This window comes from Peromyscus leucopus, chromosome 5, assembly GCF_004664715.2.
Source record: "Peromyscus leucopus breed LL Stock chromosome 5, UCI_PerLeu_2.1, whole genome shotgun sequence".
NCBI classification, from domain to species: Eukaryota; Metazoa; Chordata; class Mammalia; order Rodentia; family Cricetidae; genus Peromyscus; species Peromyscus leucopus.
In genome coordinates, this window is record NC_051067.1 from 86,028,220 (window position 1) to 86,048,353 (window position 20,134).

General features: G+C 53.0%; 1 protein-coding gene across 1 annotated transcript; it reads right to left on the minus strand.

Moving 5' to 3' along the window:
* Positions 1 to 209: 209 nt before the first annotated feature.
* LOC114694499 (plasmolipin) lies at positions 210 to 19,074 on the minus strand. The gene is made up of 4 exons (XM_028871457.2): positions 18,828 to 19,074; positions 4,015 to 4,188; positions 1,940 to 2,062; positions 210 to 1,006 (listed from the first exon to the last, which is right to left on the minus strand). The coding sequence occupies exons 1-4, from the start codon at positions 18,960 to 18,962 to the stop codon at positions 890 to 892; spliced, it is 549 nt and encodes a 182-aa protein (XP_028727290.1). The 5' UTR covers positions 18,963 to 19,074; the 3' UTR covers positions 210 to 889.
* Positions 19,075 to 20,134: the final 1,060 nt, after the last annotated feature.

Genomic DNA, 20,134 nt, shown 5'->3' on the forward strand with positions numbered 1-20,134 from the left:
CTTGAACCCAAGCTTTCTTTGGGGCTTAATCTTGGAACAGAGAGATTTCAGAGTAACCAAGACAAGTATGTGCTGGGACCAAGAGCCAGACCTGATCCCTCTAACAGTAACAAAGCCCCAAGTATTTAATTACATCTTAATTGTTGCCATTTTTTCTTAAAGGACCAGAAAGTAAAATGTTAACATCGAAGACTATGAGTGATAACACCTTTCCAAATAGACACTTCTATTTTTATTTCAATTGTAAAAAATAATTCCAAACAAGAGTCACCACCAACCCCATGACAACTCACCAGGCAAGGCCCTGCTCCCTTCTCCCCCCTCTTTGAAGTCCCTTGTGCCTAATCAGCAGCCTGGGGGAAGCACCCTGAGCTAATGCTAGCTTTCCCAAAGGGGGAGTTACATGTGAGGGGAGAGACTTGGCAAGGCTCGCCATCATTGGAAACTGCCTGAAGCCAACTGAAATAGTCCAGTCCAAGACTCCCAACTCTTCCTCTAACGGTCTCTGCAGGTGACACTTTGGCTTGGGGCAGGGGAGGAGAGAGTGGGACCAGAGCAGCCTGGGGGCTTGCCTAGCTTCTGGAACAAAGATAATCTGCTGTCTGTTAGGCTTATACTGTGGCAGGTCGGAGGCTGGATCTGTTAGTGCATTTAGTGCCTGCTGAGAAGGGTGGCCGAGCCTGGGATACTGAAGTCCATGAGAGCCCACCTCCCCCATCACCTGCTGAATAAGGGGGTGGGAGGAGGGTGTCCCCACTGCTGGTTCTTGGCAGCTCTTCTGTGCCCGCATGGGCCTCTTCCTCAGGAGTGCCAGAGAGCTTGAGTCCGGTAGGATGAGGGTGACCCTGCGCTAAGACCCGGCCGCAGCTGAGGCCACAGCGTGGCTGGCCTAAGAGTAGCCCCCGGCCATCTGACTGGTGGCCGCATTGCTGCCCACTCCTCGCCAGGCCTGGAAGCTGAAGAAAGCACTCACTCCATAGGCAATCATCACCAGGCAGGCGAAAAACTGCAGGGGAGAAGAGAAGAGGCCCCAGGGGTGGATCAGCGGGCGCAAGGGAGCCGTGTGGGGACAGTGACGGCAGACCAAGAGGGTCTCCTTAGGTGGACTTGGGGGTAAAAGCTTGAGCAGCAGCCCCTTGAGTTAATCAGAAGCCCTGGTTCTGGCAGCCACACCCACCACACAGCTGGCATTATGGTCTAAGGGTCGGGGGACAACCACAGGCCAGACGTGTCAGGCGGTACCCAGGCAGCCAAGAGCCTCCAACTGCTCGCTGTGGTAGCACTGACCACAGGGTAACCTCACACACCTAACAGGGACGGGACGCCCACAGGGAACATTCAGGGCTGGGGATGTGGCCCAGCCTCACAAGGCCCTGTGGTTCTAGGACCAGAATTGAAAACAACAATAGAACAATAAGTAATAATACTCAAAAGGACTTTTCTGAGCCAGTTTATGCAAACGTGTGTTTTCTGCAGCTTAGGTCTCAGTTCCCGAGAGGGAATTCACTAGTTTTAAAACCTAGGAAGAAGGAAGACACCAAGGGTTGCCCTGTCCTGCACATGAACACAACTCCAGTTTCCTTGTCTAAAAAAGAACCCATAGCTCTAACTCTAGGGCAGAGAATACAGAGCCTTGAGGGTGGAGTGTGGATGGCCATTTGACACAGCTCAAGCTCGGGCTTTTTGTAGGAGAATACAAGTCAAAAATGCAGATAGAATGTGGTGATAATAGCCACCCCAGGGTGACGAGAGTGTGGCACAGCAGAGGTCCACAGTGGTCCCAAGTGTTTAGGTCCCCTGGGTTCTGCTGTTCACTAAGGAAGACTGAGTGAGGCTGAGCCCACTGAATATCCAGTGACCACTCAGGAACCTGTGAGCACACAGAGGCCTGGACCGGTAGATCCCCTGCAGAAGGCTAGAGCCCTGGGAACAGACTTACCGAGGCAGCTGAGCGCTGGTTATATGGTCGGGAGCCCTTCAGGGACGTCAGGTCGACCGCGGCAGCACACGAGATAAAGGCAGTAATATAGAGAACCGTGGCAGCGACGAAAAAGATCATTAACTGTAGGTGGAAGGGAGAGAAGCTGTAAAACACCCACAGGGACCATCACCACCCCTGAAGCTGAGTCAGAAACCCCTGCAGGAAGGCCTGGAGTGCCAGGCTGCCAGGCAACCTCTAACCCGCTAAGGTAATGCAAGCCACTCCATGTGTGACACGTGGCCATACTCACACCCTCCCTATGACCACCTCAGCACCTGGCCTTGTGGCTGGCCCTAGGATGGGGCCTCACATCCCTCTCCCCACCAGTGGGAGAAATCCAAGACTCCTTTTGGCATTACCCTAAACTTGAGGGCAAATCCCAGGGCCAGGACCTCAGGGAATCTGTATACAACATCAGGAAGACTGGATGTGAACCCTCAGGTGGCAGCTGGGCCCATTCCATACCCCCAGTTCATTCATTGTGCTATACATTTTTTCTTTAATTGCCAACATTTAAAAATTAAATCTCACATGAAAACTTAAAAAGGTTTATATTAAAAATGTTCAATGCTTCTGAGCATGATGGCACACACCTGTCAACCCAGCACTCACGAGGCATGGGCAGGCAGATCTCTGAGTCTGAGGTCACGCCGGTGTACAGGGCAAGTTCTAGGACAGCCAGGGCTACAAAGAAACCCTGTCTCAAAAAACCAAACCAAATCAAAATATTCAAAGCTGGGCATAGTAACTTAGGAGCGCCAACCTGTCCAGACACAGAGGCAGGAAGGTCACGAATTGCAGGGGTCAGCCCAATCTACACATCAAAACTGTATCCAAAAAGAAATAACCAACCTCAGGGAGGGGCGTGTATCTCCCTGGTAAAGCATTTGTGAGGCCCTGAGTTTGACCCTCCAGCACCACCAAAACAACAAACAAAATACCTCAGGGCTTGGCACCAATACTGCATCCCCTCAAGGCTGAAGCTGGACAGAGGCAGCTCCTCAGGGCCAGGTACATACAAGGTTTCTGGAACCTTCCTGGCCCAGTTCACTAGTCCATCTTGCCTGGCCCTTTCAAGATTTGGCAGTCTGTGTCCCGGAGGACAGAGGTGTCACCCCCCAGCTCCCCTCCCAGCTCAGCCCTCCCTGCTGCCCTGCTGTTAAGAGTCCAAAAGCACAGATACAGAACCCAACTGGCCTCCTTCATGGAATGCTGTGCAGGAACCCATCCTGGCCTCAGAGACAAGTCTCCCACCCTGCAGGACTCTTCGTTAGGGGCCCAGGGATATTCAGAGGGGGCTAAACCCTTATTCAGGAGTCCAGCCGCCACCTCCTCAATCCCAAATCGTGTCCCCACGGACAGTGACCACCGCACACCCTGCCTGGCTCTGGCCAGTGACACAAGATCTAACAAACCCATTCTGTCTCAGCATGACTCACATTTCCTCTGATTAAACAGGCATTGAATTGTAAACAATCACTGCCTAGTCCCAGTCTCGCTCTTCTTACAATCATGTGCCTCTGTGCTCACTAAAAGGCTCAAACCCAGCTGCATGGGTTTTCCGGGTTCCAGGAAAAAAAAAAAAAAACAGCCATTTTCTGTGTCTGGCCAGGGTGCTTCCTCTAGTCAGAGGAGGCTGGCTTGAGACAAACCTGAGGCACCCATCCTCTCCAGGGCTGCAGGCTGGAGGCAGCTGGTATCCATGCTAGGCCCCAGCCAGCACTTGACACACTCAGACCTCCTAGCTCAAATTCTGACCACCCTCAAGAAGGTAGAGTACCTGCAATATCGGCCAGGATATCTTGTGGATCTACTCAAGAGCCCCTTGCTGCTGGTCTTTCCCCAGGGCCAAAGTCAGGCACCTACTTCAATCATTAGCACATCTGCCCACCCCAGCTCTTCAAGCAGCTAAGAGGCAGGAGGATCTCTACCAACTTCCCCCTACCTCACATTTCGGAAGGTCAAGGGTCATTCACAGGCAAGAGGGCTCAGCCTAGAGCCACACAGTACCCCCCCCCCGCCCCCAGACTCACCACCAGTGGCCAGGGCACCATGTACAATTTCATGTGCAGCTGGAACAGGTAGATGATGAAGAAGACGATTGTCACCAGCCAGAGGAAGACCGCGACGAACATGACCCAGCCATAGGCAGGATACAGGTGGTATGGCGTGTCAGCAATCAAGGCCCACACCAGCAGCCCCAGCACCTACGGAAAAAACAGGGGGGAGTCTCTCAGGGCCCCACAGCTCCAGCTGGAGGCCCAGGCCTTGACAGCCTTTCTTGTTAACTCAAAAAAATCTTGGGCTAGCAAGATGGCTCAAAGGATAAAACGCTTGCCACAAGCCTGACAACCCGAGGTCAGTGCCTGGAACTCAAAGGCGTAAAGAGAGAACTGCCTACCAAAAGTTGTCCTCTGACCTCTGCTCACACGTGATAAAAAAAGAAAAAAAAAAAGCTTCTTTTAAAAGAACCCTTGACTTGCCTGCTGCTGTATATCTCTGTGCTAGGGATCTTGTCCGGCCACTCTCCCCCGTCTTGTCCTGTGTGACATAAGGCCCTTCCCCATGTCCCCAGACACTAACACCCCAGGTGGAAACAGTGTTTCTCTCATGGAGTATATGATCCTTATACCACTACTGTCCACAACAGTACAGGACCGTGGCTTTGTTACAGGTGCAGAAAAAAAAATAAAAATAAAAAAATAAAAAAGACAGGGAGGCCAAAACCTGTAATCCCAACACTGGAGGAAAAAGCAGGAGTCTTATGAGTTCAAGGCCAACATCTACCTAGTGGGTTATAGGCCAGCCTGAGCCATGTGAAGCTGTCTCAAGACAAAAGCCCTGTCTAAAATAGGGGGGGAAAGGGAGCTTCAAGATGGCTGTCAGGTAACAGTAGTTATTGCCTAGGCTTGAAAACCTGGATGCCTGACAGCCTGAGGTTACACACACAGCCCCGCCCCCGGAACCCACAGTGGAAAGATATTGCTCAGTCACTCCCAAAAGTTCTCCTCTGAGGCCTGATGAGATGGCTCATCAGCTAAATGCGCCTGCCGCCAAGTTTGGCAGCCTAAGGTAGAGCCCCAGCTTCCACACTCACACACACTAATAATAAACTGAATTTTAAAAACCTTGGGGGCTTGTTTTGTTTTTGAGACAGGATCTCATGATGTAGCCCAGGCTGGCCTGGAACTCACAGATATCCTCCTGCCACTGCCTCCCAATGCTGGGGTTAAAGGCATGAGCTACCACACCTGGCTTTAAATACATTTTTAAATGAGACAAGCCCGAGAGATGGCTTGGGGGATAAAGGCCCTTGCAACCACGCCTGATGGCCTACGTTTGAATGCCAACTCCTGCAAGTTGTCATCTGAAACAAGAGTGCTTATGTGCACATACAATAAATAAAAAGTGTAATAAAATGACTAGATCCCTTACAGGCCCTGTCCTCCCTCCCTTGAGCCATGGGGCCTTTGGAAAAAGAAAAAAAAAAAATCATGTTCCCAGGACATCCTCCACACAAATGGGAACAGTCTCCATGCGCTCTTCTCGGCTCCGCGGAGACGTCTCCAGGGTTCTGAGTCCTCCAGCCTAATCAATCCTCCTCCCCTCCACCGCCCGGAACTCCGTTGTCTCTCCAACAGGTGTCGCCATCCTGTCTCACAAAGGGAGGCCCGGGGACTGTCTGTCCTGTCCCCCGGTGGAGGGGACTGTGTATGCTGAGGCGAGCAGCGCGGACTCCGTTGAAAACCTTCCCACCTGTGTGACCCTGTGCTCACGGCTGCTCCTGCTTCCGCACCTCGTCGTTCGGACAGCGCAGGGACCACGCCCGCCTCAGGCGGCTCCTCAAAGCCCCACTGTGGGTAAGCTCACTTTTACACGGGGGCGTGTTTTCTTCCCCCGGAGTTCCGCCACTCAGCACCAAACCCAGAGAGTTCCACACACAGGAGTAGGCACAGTCCAAGGAGCCTGGGGAAGGCCGAAGGCAAGTGCCATCCCTGGGGCTGTCCTGAGCCCCCTCCTCCTCCTCTTTGCTGGCTGAGGAACACCCACCCTTCTCTTGTCTGGAACTCTGCCACCATGGGTGCAGAAGTCTACTGTGGCTCCTGAGAAAGCCTCCTTTGCTGACGGAGACACAGAAGGCTTGTTCCTCCTCTGCCTGCGTGCGCACATGGAAGCCAGCGGCCCCAGTCCAAGGGTGAGACCGTGTTCAGTCAGGTAGTAGGAGCAAAGCTGTCCTCTGGAGGCTGGTCTTGGGGAACAAGTCCCCGCCCCTGGCTGCCCACTCTGCCAACAGACCGCATCTAAAGAGAGGTCCTCACCAGAGGGCTCCTGACTCAAAGCTGGGGCCCTGCCAGCCACCTTCTCCCAAAACACCCCACCAAAGACTCTGGAAAGTTTTCTTTGGTTTGCAATATGCACTTGCAGGGTAAGACCAGAGACAGCCTGTGGCTGAGCAGGCCAAAGCGGGCTCGATACTTGCTCTCCCCAGCTAGGGTGAGCCTCGGATACCCCACGTCACACAGCACCCTTCCATCTGTCTTTGCCTCTGACCCTCACAAGCAGGCCCGGGGTGCTGGCCTCTGTGTCCACTTGACAGCGAAGAGGATGGACAGGACAGAGTAGCAGGGCCTTCCGAGCCTGTGGTCACATGCCGAACCGGAAACAAAGCCTCATTTAATTATAGCTCAGGGGCAAGAGAGGTAGGTCAGCAGGTGAAGGTGCTTGCCACCGAGTCTGACCACCTGAGATAGATAGACCTCCAGAACCTCCGAGGTGGGGGACAACTGACTCCTGAAAGTTGTCCTCTGACCCCGACATGTGCGCTTTGGCATGCCCAAGTCTACACGTACACAAACACACACACACACACACACACACACACACACACACACACACACGCACACTCAGGACAAGATACCTGGGAATAGGCCCCACATGCACCCCCCCCCCCAGTTTCTCTCCCTCCGCCACTCCTCTATTCTTATCAAGGTCTCGTTAGTCTGGACAGGCCCTGGACTCACACTTCTGCTCAAGCATGCGGCACCACACCTGGCCTGCACACACCCTTTACTCCCCACCCCAAATCACCCAGCCTGAAACAGACAAAACTTCCCAAGCAAAGACATGAGATCTCAAGTGCTGGGATTAAAGGCATGGGCCACCACTGCCTGACCCTGTTCCCAGTGTGGCCTTGTGAACTCACAGAGATCCAGACGGATCTCTGCCTCCCAAGTGATAGGATTAAGGGTGTGAGCCACCACTGTCTGGCCTCTATGTCTAATTTGGTGGCTGGCTCTGTCCTCTGATCCCCAGATAAGTTTATTTAGGATACACAATATACCACCGCACTAGAAAGTCCCAAACCCCCAGAACTGGGTGTGGTCATTTCTGTCAGGAGAATGAAGACTCCTTGGAACAACATCTCAGGCAGGCAGCTTCTCAGGTGAGAAACAGGAAGGCAGGCCAGCTAGGGACTGCCAGCTCTTAGGAGTGGTAGGTTCCGGGTCCCTCACCCTGCCACTGGCTTGGCTGGTTCCTACTATCTGAAAGGAAGTTAGAAAAGGCATCCGTGTGAGAGTCGAGAAAAGGCCCGTGCATGTTTACACTCATGCCCTCCTCTTTCCAGGCTGTCTTACCAAGTTTCCACAAATGTTCAGGAGCCATACTGCACACTGTAGGTAAAAGATGGCTGAGCCTGGGACCCAGCTCTGCCTTGCCAGAGCTGTGAGAAAGGAGTTGCCGGGGGATGGATAAAGCAAAATGGGTTAGCCCCTTCCAAGGGCAGGGCTGTAGGAACTCGGGTGTCCCCACCCCACCCCTGCTTTCCAGATCAGCAAACAAGTAATAGAGATAAAGCAGTAGATAGGTAAGGGAATCTGTGACCCTTTGGGCTGTCCTGCCTGGCCCGGAGCCCAAGCAGGAGACTTGGTTTCTGCCCTAGAACAAGGAAGGTCCATTCCTCTTTTAGAACTCAACAAACTGGTTTCTCTTGGCCCTTAAACCGTCAGCCTGGGTATTTATTTCACTGACCCCTTGACTGATGTGGGTGGTCCTGCCAGGGAGGTTCCAGAAGCTGCAGGACGCCGAGACTCACAGATCCCACTCTAGCTGAAGCACCGGAAGCCTTGAGGGGGCCAGTTGTTCAGGGGTGGCGAAAGGCAGCAGGTCACTGGGAGCAGAGAATCAGGCCGGAGTTCCCAATTCTACTCCCTGACCCCGTGACCAGAACTCTGGGTCCAGAACATGTCTCCCGGAGCTCGCACGTCTCTCCAGCATGACCTGCCCCTGGGTGCCTCTCTTCACAAGCCTCCCCTGGAGCACTTCTGTCTCAGGGTCTCCCACCCTCAGGGTGCTCCCACACCGGCAAGCTGGACCAGACCGAACGCATAAACTGCTCAAATAAGCATGCTCACAGAGTGAGTGCTGTGGGAACCAGTCCGGGTGAGGAGGGGGACCAGGAGGAGGATCAATTTTGGATATAGGGCAGAGGAAGAGGAACCTGTGATAAGGATTAGGGAAGTGAAGGAGGGCACAGAGAGAATCATGGGGGAACTCTAGAAGGGAATGCAACTCCACCTCCCACAGTCTGGGTCGCCTTGACCTCTGTGTCCATCCACCCTCTACTTTGTCGACAGTGTCAGACCCAAGTCGACTCACTGTCTGGCCTTGGGAGACTCACGTCACCTTTCTGGTCTAGGTCCTCATCTGGGGGCACATGAAGGAGTTTTTTTATTGGGTGAGGTTCAGGGACAGAAATGTCTACCCTGGTTACTGGGCAGGTGTGCCAGGCAGGTGGGCCCTGGGGCCACAGGGAAGGGGGCGCGGTTATGTGGTTTAGTGAAAACGCAGGAAAACAATGGCAGGGGGGGGGGGGCTTCCATCAGGGGAAGCAACTAGCCCTGGAGGTTGACACTAAGGTCCCAAGACGGCCACGCAGGTCGGAGAAAGGGCTGAGCGAGGCCTCTGGAACAGGAAAGCATGTTGCTGGTGGAAACCCCACCCTGGGGAGCTAATGGCTGCACATGCTAGACAGGGGCTATATCCAGAGCCACTCCCAAGAGAGCTGCTAAGTCTTGAGGGGATGCTAGAAAGTGCTTGTTTGTGTTTTTAATTATGTGGCATCTTCAGTATTTAATTGTTAGCAGTTAAGCCAAATGTCTTTAGAAAGAGCGAGGGCCGGCCCTCCAAAGGTGAGTGGTGCCGCCAAGTCTTTCACAGGCCTCAGCAGCTGCTCCCCACTACGCTACCAGGAAACTGAGGCCCAGGGTGGACACATGACCCTTCCTGGGGTTCCCCCTCACTTAGGGCACAGCTAGGCAGCTGAGGACACACAGAACTTGGCCTAGCCTCGCCTGGCCTAGCCCAACCTCCACCCCCATCCTGGCCTTTCTCCCTACACTGAAAGGGACTTTATGGGGACAAAAAGTCACCCATTGTGTCACAGGAGACAAAGGGCCAAGAGACAGAGGCTCCAGGCGCCTGGGCAGGCCATACCACCACCACACACCACCCCCTCTGTGCCAAAGGAGGGCTGGGGGAGGCACCTTGGAATGCCTGCCCTAGATATGAAGCATTCTAGAACACTGGGGCCATCCAGACCCCAAGGAAGACCAGGAACCACCCAGCTGTCCCTTTCTGTATCTGAAACAGGCACACAAGAGTCACTCAGCCAGTGTACATTCCTAGGGCCAGTTCTGTGCCAGGCTGTTCCAGGTCCAGGGTAGTCAGCAGGGTGGTGGGCAGCGGGGCCTGGCCTGCAAGAATCCACCCGGACCTTGACTAGCATCACAGTATTCCAGATGCAGCCTTCTCCGGGCAACCTGCTCTTCTCAAGTGCTAGGTCTAGAACAGAGTGTTTAAATCCCAGAGGTACAAGGGTTTACACACAAACACACGCTGACAGCTGAGTCATATGGACCTGAAATATATTCAACTACACGATCCCCAAGTGTCCCCAGTTTTGAGCAAAAAAACTTCCCAGCCGTTCTGATGGTACCCGTCTGTAATCCTGGCACTTGGGAGGTAGAGGCAGGAGAGTTGCCACAAGTCCGAAGCCAGCCGGGACTATGCAAGACCCTGTCCTGTCTCAATAACAACAATAAGTAACCAAATTTATTATTATATTTTATATAGCAGGAAATATATTTATGTAACCATATAAATAATATCTAATATAAAATTTTATATATTATTATTTAGTAGGAAAATCTACCCAACGTGAACTCAGACTACGTCCTACATAACCCCAGCTGGAGCTCCATGCGGCCCTCTGCAGCAGCCTAGGCAGGTCTCTTTCGGGTCACATCCAGGCACGGGAGGCAGGTGGAGGCTCTGTGACCCCCACCCCCTACCCCTGCACCTCCCCGCCTCCCCATCCCCCCACCCCTGCCTCAATCTTTTCTGGCTCCCCAGCAAGTGGCAACCGTGCCTGAAAGGGTTTCAGAAACTTACAGCAGCCGGTCTGTGCCCCACTCCTCACTCTTCCCCAGGGGTCCCCAGAATGCCTGCCTGGGTCTTCCCAACACCAGGATCCCTCCAGCCGTGAAGGGCATCTCAGGACGGTCCCTTTCTGCTTGAGAAGGCCCAGGTAGAGCCTTTGTATTCACATACTCCAGCATCCAGCTGGCCAGGCCTCACTTCCTGGGCCTACCTCTCTGGGTCCAGCTTTCTCCCAAGAGAAGCACTCAGCCCATTCCACAGAAGGAAAACTGAGGCTCTTTTAGAAGATGAAGGACACTCATAGGAGGGGTGCTAGACAGCCCAGGGGTAGACTTGCTAGTACTGGCTCCTGGGAGGTGGGCACATTGTCCTGGAGACTGTCACTGCCTGGACGCCAGAGCTGGGGAACTATCACAGCCTGTGAGTCTCTCAGCCCTGTAAAGCCTACAGATCCCGCTGAGCAGCCAGGGGCAAGGCCTTTCTCATTCCCTGGGGGTGGCCTGAGCAGATCTCTCCCATCTCCATTCCCAGGAGGGGCCGGTGCCACCCCCCACACACACACCCCAGGCTGGCAGAAGAGAAGTCATCTGGTATCAGACATCATCCAGCCCCGTCATAGCTGAACTTCAGAGCAGCCTGTTTGCTGGGTCCCACCTGACCTTCAGCCCAGTCCTCTCTTGGAGACCCCGGTGTGCCACCCTGCCTCTCCTCCCTGAGCAAACAGAAGGAGCTCACCCTGCCCAGCAGCACCAGCCAAAGCCCTGCTCTGTCCGTACCAGGGCTGGGTCGGCGGCTGCCAAGGAAAACAGCCCCCGCCTAGGTTCACAGCAACCACAAAAAGAATGGTTGACAATGGCCACCGCAGCCCAAGAGATGGCCGCTGCCCCATGCGCAGGATGACTTTGCAAATGTGAGCCCGTCCCTTCCTGAAACAGAGGTCACTTTCTGCTTACAGATGACTAGGAAAAACTCCCAGATTCTCCAGCCAGAAGTCGGGCACTCGCTGCTATGTGGCCCTGAGGAAAGTACCTCCCTCTCTGGTCCTGATAGGCATCTGCACCCCTCACAGCTTTGAGCATAGCCACAAACTATGTGTGATTCCTTACTTCCTAACATTTTCATTTATCGTCTTCCCCTTCAGGTTTTCAAGGCAAGGTTTCTCTGTGTAACAGTCCTGGCTGTCCTGGACTTTATTTTGTAGATCAGGCTGGCCTTGAACTCACAGAGCTCTGCCTGCCTCTGCCTCCTGCGTGCTGGGATTAAAGTAGTGTGCCCCACACCTGGCCCAATTTACAAGTTTTAAAGATCTTTCATGAAGGTGTGTTGCTACAATCACTATTGTTACTCTCTTGCTGTGTTCAACTATAAAGTAACCTCTACCACAGCCATGTTTGTGAAGAACTGTACCTAGGGCTCAGCCCAGTCTCAGAATGTGTCCTTATGGAAAAAGGTGACTATTGTATGCTAATCCACTGGAAAAGTCGCCGAGGCTGTCTCCTTGACATACGATCTGGCTGTGATTAATGCAGACGGCCAAGCTCAACACAGACCTTCTTAATGACATTGAATTGGGGGAAGGTCTCAACTTGACTCAATTTCCAGAAGCAAGCAAGCAAGAAAGAAAGGAAGGAAGGAAGGAAGGAAGGAAGGAAGGAAGGAAGAAAGAAAGAAAGAAAGAAAGAAAGAAAGAAAGAAAGAAAGAAAGAAAGAAAGAAAGAAAGAAAGGCAGGCATAGGGGACCCTCAATAACAACAAAATCACACTTTGAAACAAGAATCCTGAGAGGGCCAGGTGTGGTGGAATACCTGGGGTCTGTTTGGGAGATGAAGGCAGGAAGGTCAGAAGTTCAAGAGCAGGCTCAGCTACGCGGCCATGTCTCAACAAAACCCATGAACAAAGTACGGTAAGTAAAGATAGATAGATAGATAGATAGATAGATAGATAGATAGATAGATAGATAGATAGATAGATTGATAGATAGATAGATAGATAGATAGATAGATAGATAGGTGAATAAATAAAACCAAGCAGGAAGGACTATCTGTAAATCTTCTAAAACTTCTCCAACAGGCCAGAGGAAGGCCAGCATTTCTGCAGAGGACACAAATGCTGAGACAATTTCTCTTTAAAGCCCTGCCCACCCCTAGGAGGACGGGGACAGACTAACCCCACACACCGACCTGCCACCTCTGCCTATCAGATTGGGGTGCATCCAGGAGTGTGTCATATGACTGGCCAGGGTGGCCATGGGAGCAGGCACCTACTGGAGATAGGACACAGCTGTGACCTCCGTGGAGGGCACTGGGCATTCTCCATCCCATCCCAGACGCAGGGTGTGGTGGCGCAGGCCTGTCTTCTCGGCTACTAGAGAGGCTGAGGCAAGAGGGTTGTAAGTTCAGGTCCAGCCTAGGCTACAAAGTGAGTTCAAGGCCAGCCTGGGCAACTTAAGGACACCCTGTCTCAAGATTGAAAAGAGCAAAAAGAAGGCCAGGAGTGTGTTAAAATGAAAAACACAACAAATATGTAACTAAAAACTGCAGGTGAATAGCCCAATCTCTACCTATCATAGCCTGGGCGGGGTGGGGGTGGGGTACAAACACACTGCACATGCCCTCTGACCCTGGGATCCCACTTACGGAAACATATCACACAGACACATCAGTGGCATGTTCAAAATCATGCATGGCAGAGGAGTGTAAAATAACAAAGGAATGGGAATTCAAGTGTGTCAGGGCCCAGCTGCACCATGAGCTGCTACAGAAGCCAGGAGGTGAGTGTGTTCCCTCACAGGTGAAGAGACCTGGAGCTACATCTCTTAGCTGTGCTCTTATGTAGCTCCTTAGTCCCCTTTTTAAGAATGAAGACTCTAGGCTGGAGAGATGGCTCAGCCAGTAAGAGCACTGGCTGCTCTTCCAGAGGACCCGGGTTTGAATCCCAGCATTTCACATGGCGGCTCACAACTGTGTGTAACTCCAGTCCAAGTCTCATCTCTTCATACACATAAAAGAATCTGCAGCCTGACCCTCAGAGGTAATTAGCATCTTTAGTCCCCATACACATGCACTGGTGAGGACAGTTGGGACTTGGCCAGATAGGAAAAAGACCACATTTTATTGATTTCTCTTTGTACCATTGGGATGTTTGGCTGTACGTCTGATTTTGTTGTTGTTGTTTTTAAAGAACAAAACTTTTTTTCCCCCAAGACAGGGTTTCTCTCCCTGTCCTGGAACTCTCTCTGTAGACCAGGCTGGCCTCGCACTCGAGATCTGCCTGCCTCTGCCTCAATAGTACTGGGATTAAAGGTGGGATCGAGCTCCCACCGCCCAGCAGAACAAACATTTAAAAAATGCAGTGATTGGTCTGTAGAAAAGTTGAGACAGAGCCAAATGAACGGAGGCTGCAAAGACACCAGAGCCACTCCACGGCAGCCAAAGTGGCACGTGGCACAAATAACCCCCACACACCAGACAGATCGTAAAGCTGTCGCCGGTGTTCGAAAGCCACGCCTTTACTCATTTAATTGTGTGTATACACATGGGCATTCCCCCGCCACAGTGCCCTTATGGAGGTCGGACACAAACTGCCAGAGTCGGGTCTTCTACCGTGTGGGTTGTCAGGCTTGGCCACAGAAGCTGTTGTCTGCTGCGCCATCTCACTCCCCGACCCCGCACCCAGACCATCAGTGTTTAATTTAAATGCATAGAAATTTAATAACTTTAAATGCATAGAAAAGGGACAGGAAATGCTCTAAAATACCTGCCCTGGTAAGGAGAGGGGCTGGGTCCAAGGACAACTGTAGCACTGTTGGCACATTTATGTCTTTTTTTTTTTTTTGAGATAGGGTCTATGTAGCCCAGGCTGGCCTTAGCTGCCTTGAGTTTCTTTAGTCTCCTGAATGCTGGGTTACATACACACACACACCACATCTGGCAGAATTTTTCTTTGGGGGTGTGTGTTTCAAGACAGGGTTTCTCTGTGTAGCTTTGGAACCTGTCCTGGAATTCACTCTGTAGTCCAGGCTGGCCTCCAACTCACAGAGATCCGCCTCCCTCTGCCTCCCGAGTGCTGGGATTAAAGGCGTGCACCACCACTGCCCAGCTTGTTTTTATTTTTTAAAGGAGAGTATATCCACATGCTCAATAAGTAACTATAAATAAATTCCCAAAGCTATCACACTCTTGCCCAGTGAGTAGGAGTGTGGCAGGAATTATCCAATCAGGGCACTGTGGTTTCTGCACAGGAACCTGCAGGCTCCATCGAGACTACCAAAGAACTTCACTCAGATCCGTGCTAAGGAAGCCCCTAATACTGTCACCCCAGTTCCATCCGCCACTGCTCACATCTGCTCAGAAACACAGCAGGCCGTTCTTGGAAGTCAGAGCTCTTTTGGGCCTTGTCCTGTCCCTCCATGGAGAAACCAGCCTGCCTGTTGGGCAGACATAGAGCCAGAATCACCAGGAAGGGCTTCCTCATGTTCCCAAGAGCAGAGGATGAAGGAAGCCTTGAAGGCTGAGCTCCTAGTCCCCAGAAACATTCAAGGTTGCCTCTGAGCCCTAGACTCTTAGGGCCAGTGAATCCTGCCTTCACTCCATCAAGGGCCAAGCTAAGCCCTTGGCAGGCTCCACATCTCCATCCACCATCACCATTTTACAGACAAGGGTATGGGGGTGGGGTGGGGAATTAAGAACTTCTCTAGGGTCCCAAGTTGAAGGAGACAGAATCGAGATTTGAACCCAAGATCTCTGCTTCCAGGCCTACAGTGTTCTCAAAGAAACCTCGGAGCACTGTGGCGGCAGAGGAGGCCTCTACTCTGTTTGTTTACTTAAAAACAGAACTGTGTGGCTGCTCCCAATCCTAGGAGGAAGGCTAGGAAGTGCTCAACACCCCCATTCCCTCAAGGCATCCATCATATAGTCCCCCTGTCCAGAGCACTAGGGCTTAATCCATGGTCGCTCCTAAATTCCCTCCCCCAAAACAGGGTTTTACTGTTTAGCTCAGGCTGGCCTCAAATCTATGATCCTCCTGTTTCAGCCTCTCACTCATTCACAGAAGCACCAGGGTTACAGACCTGTGTGTCACCACACCCTGCTAGAACCTTCTTCTGAAACCCCATCCATCTAGACAGACTCTTAAGAGCTCACCTCTGCCAGGAAGCCCTCCCCAAAAGCCTGGGCAGTCTTCCTTCCTGATATAGTCATCCTCCTGTAAAGCCCTCTAGGAACCCAGACCCCCCAAATAAAGGCAACAGGAAACAATGCTGGAGCCAGGCTTCAGATGGCCAGATCTGAGTGCAAATCCTACCAGTGGGCAGCAGCCTTGCTGCATGCCACCACCACCCACCCCCACCCCCCGCCCATGGTCATGTGACTTTGCTCAAGTGCCTCTGTGCTTATCACTGAGTTCCAGGTAAGATCATTATTTGTCCCAAAGCTGAGGCCAGGGGAGGTGTTAAAATTAGCAAAAAGACGGGCACTTCACTTCCATATTCTTCATACTTTTTCTAAAGTGGTTAGGATGCACCATGGGTGCATACACATGTATCACCAGCCACATACACAGTATCCATCCACTCCCTTGGCGCACAAAGAACTGTAGCACAAGGCGTTCTGGCGCTTCAGGACTAGAAGAGTTGTTTCTGGGACCCACTTGCCTGCCTGTTTAGAAGCTAGCTATGAAGGCTCGTGTTTCTCCTTTTGCTTACATGACTAGGAAGCTCAGCCACGAACCAACAGTTTAAACCTGCAGGCTTCCTGCTAGGCAAGGTCTCTAAAGTCAGTTTCTCTCTCCCAACCATCAGGTTTTAGAAATACACTAACTCTTCTGATTTAGCCGTTAACAGCACCATCTGATATTTGTTTTGGGACTGGAGGGGGATGGGTAAGGCTACAGAGTACGAAAGACCGTCAGACTTCTGTACACCGAGGCAGGTTCTGCTGGCCAACTACCATGCTAGATGACCAACGATGCTTTGCTTGAGTAGCTTCGGCTTCCTGCTCACCCACCGGCTTCCTGCTCACCCACCTCACCAGCACCTCAGGACACTCTATACCTTGGGGTACGGAGCAACCTGGGCAGCAAGGAGCATCATCCCCTCGGTTACTGCCTCCTTCAAGCAGCCTTCCCTGATCCCCAGGGGCAGGCACTAGGCATGGAGTTTCTCCCACATTCTCTCAAGTGTCACACCCACCCACGGCAAGAGCAAACCAATATAATAATAAAGAGTAGGGGGCCAGAGAAGTCAGAAAAACCATTCCCAGGAAGTGAGTGATTAGAAAAAAACTTCTGAGCCTCTTTTTTTTTTTTTTTTTTTTTTATGTTAAGAGGAGAAAATCAAGCCAGGTGGTGTTGGCGGTGCTCGCCTTAATCCCAGCACTCGGGAGGCAGAGGCAGGTGGATCTCTGTGAGTTCAAGGCCAACCTGATCTACAAAGGAAGTTCCAGGAAACAAAACACAAAGAAAGAAAGATGCCTAACCAAAAGGTCTAGGCTAGCCTCCAGTGGCTTCCCGGCGATATGGTGCAGGTCTGTGCCCCTCCCCCATCTTGGCCCCAGGGGAGTAGTAGGTTGCCAGTAGGTTGCCACAGAAACATCTTAGGAAACTGCGGCTCAGATAAGCAGACTCCAAGTACAGTTTCCAAGTGAAGTCTGTGGAACCAATATGGGGAAGGAGCTAGGGAGCAAAAGGAACCTATCACTTCACACCCCAATGCCACAGTGCTCCCAAACCTCCGAAGCTCACCAAGACCCCAGCTCTGGCCCGAGATGCATAAGATGCAGACCAGAAACTGATGCTTCAACTCCTGCTCAGCCTGTGAGCTCCTCTCCTCACCTCCACTCAGCTCTGCCATCTGCAATCCCTCCACCATTCCCTGTACTGCCCCAGCCTCCCATTCCAGTGAAGGCCCAGCTCAAAGCTAGCCTTCTAGCCCCCCCCCCCCCCGCCCGCCCGCCCCCCCCCCAGAAGCCGTCCAAGAGCAGACTAGACCTCTCTCCTCCCTGTCCCTTCCACAAGTCACTTAGCTCCTCCCAGGCCAGCCCAAAGCTGACCCTCAGGTGTGGGGTTCAAAGAGCCCAGAAAGAAACCCCTGGTGTGGTGGTGCCAGAGAGTAATCCAACCCTTGGGAAGATCTAGTTCAAGGCTAGCTTCCGCTACACAAGGAGTTTGAAGTCAGCTTCAGCTACAGAAAGAATTCAAGACCAATCTGGGCTACACGCGACCCTGTCTCAAAAACAAAAAGTAAACCCGATAAAACAAAACAAAACCAACCAACCAGACAAACCAATTACCGAGAGCCCAACACTCCTGGGTTGACAGTATCTACTGCTGCAGATTTAAATTGGTCCCAGAAGCCGGCATCATGCCACCCGTCCCCAATCTCATCAAAGTCAAACAGGACCCAAAAAAGCATTCCGGGAGAAGATTTTTAAAATGCAAATTTCTTGCTGCACTTCCGGAGATTCAAAGAGCAATTTCGCATTTTTTTCCGGGGGTGGGGCCCAAGAATCTGAATTTTAAACAAACCCAGGCAGGAGATGGAGAAGGATAACGGGTGAGGGCTCACGAAGGAAGATCAGAAATCCCGAAACCAAGGCAGCAGGCCCCAGGTGGCCGCTCCCCTGGAGAGCAGGGAAGACCTAATCTCTGCTGAGGGCCTCCAGGTTCCCCAGCCTGGCCCTGGCAGCCTGACCCTGGCAGCCTGGCTCGATGTGCCCACCCACTGGAGGGATGGTAATAGAAAGGGATCTAACCTTACTTCCAGTGCCACCCTATGCCTCTGCCAGTGGACCTCAATTTTTGGAGACCGCTCCCCAGGGGCAGCCACAGGCCTCCAGAGCCTCACTGGAGGGTACCGTGAAAAGATAGCTGACATCTCAGGATGCACCCAAGGGGCAGGGGCACTCCTTGGGTCCTTAGCTAGGGCCAGCAGAGAGATCGGGAGTGGCAGGAGCGTGGCTTCTGGCCTCCCGTGAATCTCCACAGCCCAGAGCAGGAGACTGGACCCGCGGGCCCTGGGCAGGTGCCTCGGAGGGAGCCACCGATGTGTTGTCCTGCCCTGTCCGGGAGGGCTTCCGGGCTGCCTCACTGAGCGGCTGCAGCCGAGTGAAGAATTGGGCAGTGGACTTTGCCTGGCGGAGAAGGCCGTGAGCCGGTCCCAGAGGGAAAGGGGGCAGGGCAAAAGGAGAGAACAGACTGGCGGACAGTTGTGCCCGGCGATCTCAGCTGCGGTTTCGCCGCGGGAACCACCCAGGTAGGGTGTGGGGTCCCCTCCATATGAGTCTTACTGCGCTCTCGGTGATGCCACACGGGCGTCCCGAGGTGCGAGGTTCCAGGCGATCTCGGGGGCGTGCGTCCCGGGGGGGGGTTCCCTGGAGAGTCCCCCATCCCGTCACCGAGCTACCCCGCTCACCAGCTGCAGTAGCGCGAGCACCCCGAGGGCGGAGCGCACGAAGCCCAAGTCGGGGCGCAGCGCTGACACCGACGCTCCCACGCCCTGCGCGGGGCTGCTAGTCCTCGTGCTCACTTTCGACGGGAACTCGGCCATGGCGTTCGGGAGCCCACGACGCTCCGGCCGCACTCCCGGCGCTGCTCCGGGGCTGCGACTGCGGCTCCCGCTGCAGGCTCTGCCTGGGATCCCTAGGCAGAGCCGACAGGTGCGCGACGCCCCGCCCCGAGACGCCAAAGGCCCCGCCCCTATCTGGGGCCCCACCCCTTAACCCTCGGCTCGCCTCGCAGCTCTGGATAGCAGTCTCGAAGTCCTGGTCAGCAGACCCATCTACCAGTGGCCTCGCTCTCTCTCACGTAGTCCTAGGGTGCTGTGTATCCTTGGGCAATCCCTTGCGCCCCCTTAGGAGGAAAGCGGGTCTCTGTGAATCAGCGTCCAGGAAAGGTCCATCCAGACTAGGGGTACGCAATGGAGGACTGTCCTTTCTAGACTGCCGGTGGGTTCCTTTCTAAAGAGATAAAGCAAACCAGGGAGATGACCTACACCGGTAATCTCAGCGCCCAAGAGGAGTGGAGGAGAGGGGATCTCGGAAAATTCAAGGCTAACCTGGCTGTATAATGAATTCCAGGCTTATCTAGGCTACAGGGTGAGACCCTGCCTCAACACAAACAGAGCCTGCCTGAGCTACAGAGTAAGCTCAGAGCTAGGCTGGGCAACTTCCTTGGCTGCTGTTTCAAGGTTTTATTTTATTTGTTTGTTTGTTTTCGAAACAGAGTTTCTCTGTGTAAAAGAGAACTCTCTCTGTAAACCAGGCTGGCCTCAAACTCGTGGAGATCTACCTGCCTCTGCCTCCCAAGTGCTGGGATTAAAGGTGTGCGCCAAATTTTAAAAATACAAAAAAGGTTGGCGACGGAGCTACACGGCAGAGTGCTTTCCTAGTGTAGCCGTGCAGGCACAAGTTCCCGGGTCCAGTCCTCGGCACTGCATATAGTAACTTAGAGATGGCTGAACACTGGCTCCTCCTCTGTCCTAGAGCGGGACTGGTGCTCACTTTGAAGAACTATTTGAAGAGAGCAAATGAAATGTCCCGTGGAAACCTGCCACTGTGTCAGGGAGGGTTGCCCTGGAGGGGGAGGTGATGCTGGATTTCACTGCTGTGGCGTGCACAGACATGTCGAGCCACAGAGGTTTGCACAGACAATTTGTGCATTCTTCACCATCTACAGCTAGACCAGTCCTTCATGGGTCCCACTGTCTATGTGGGACAAGCA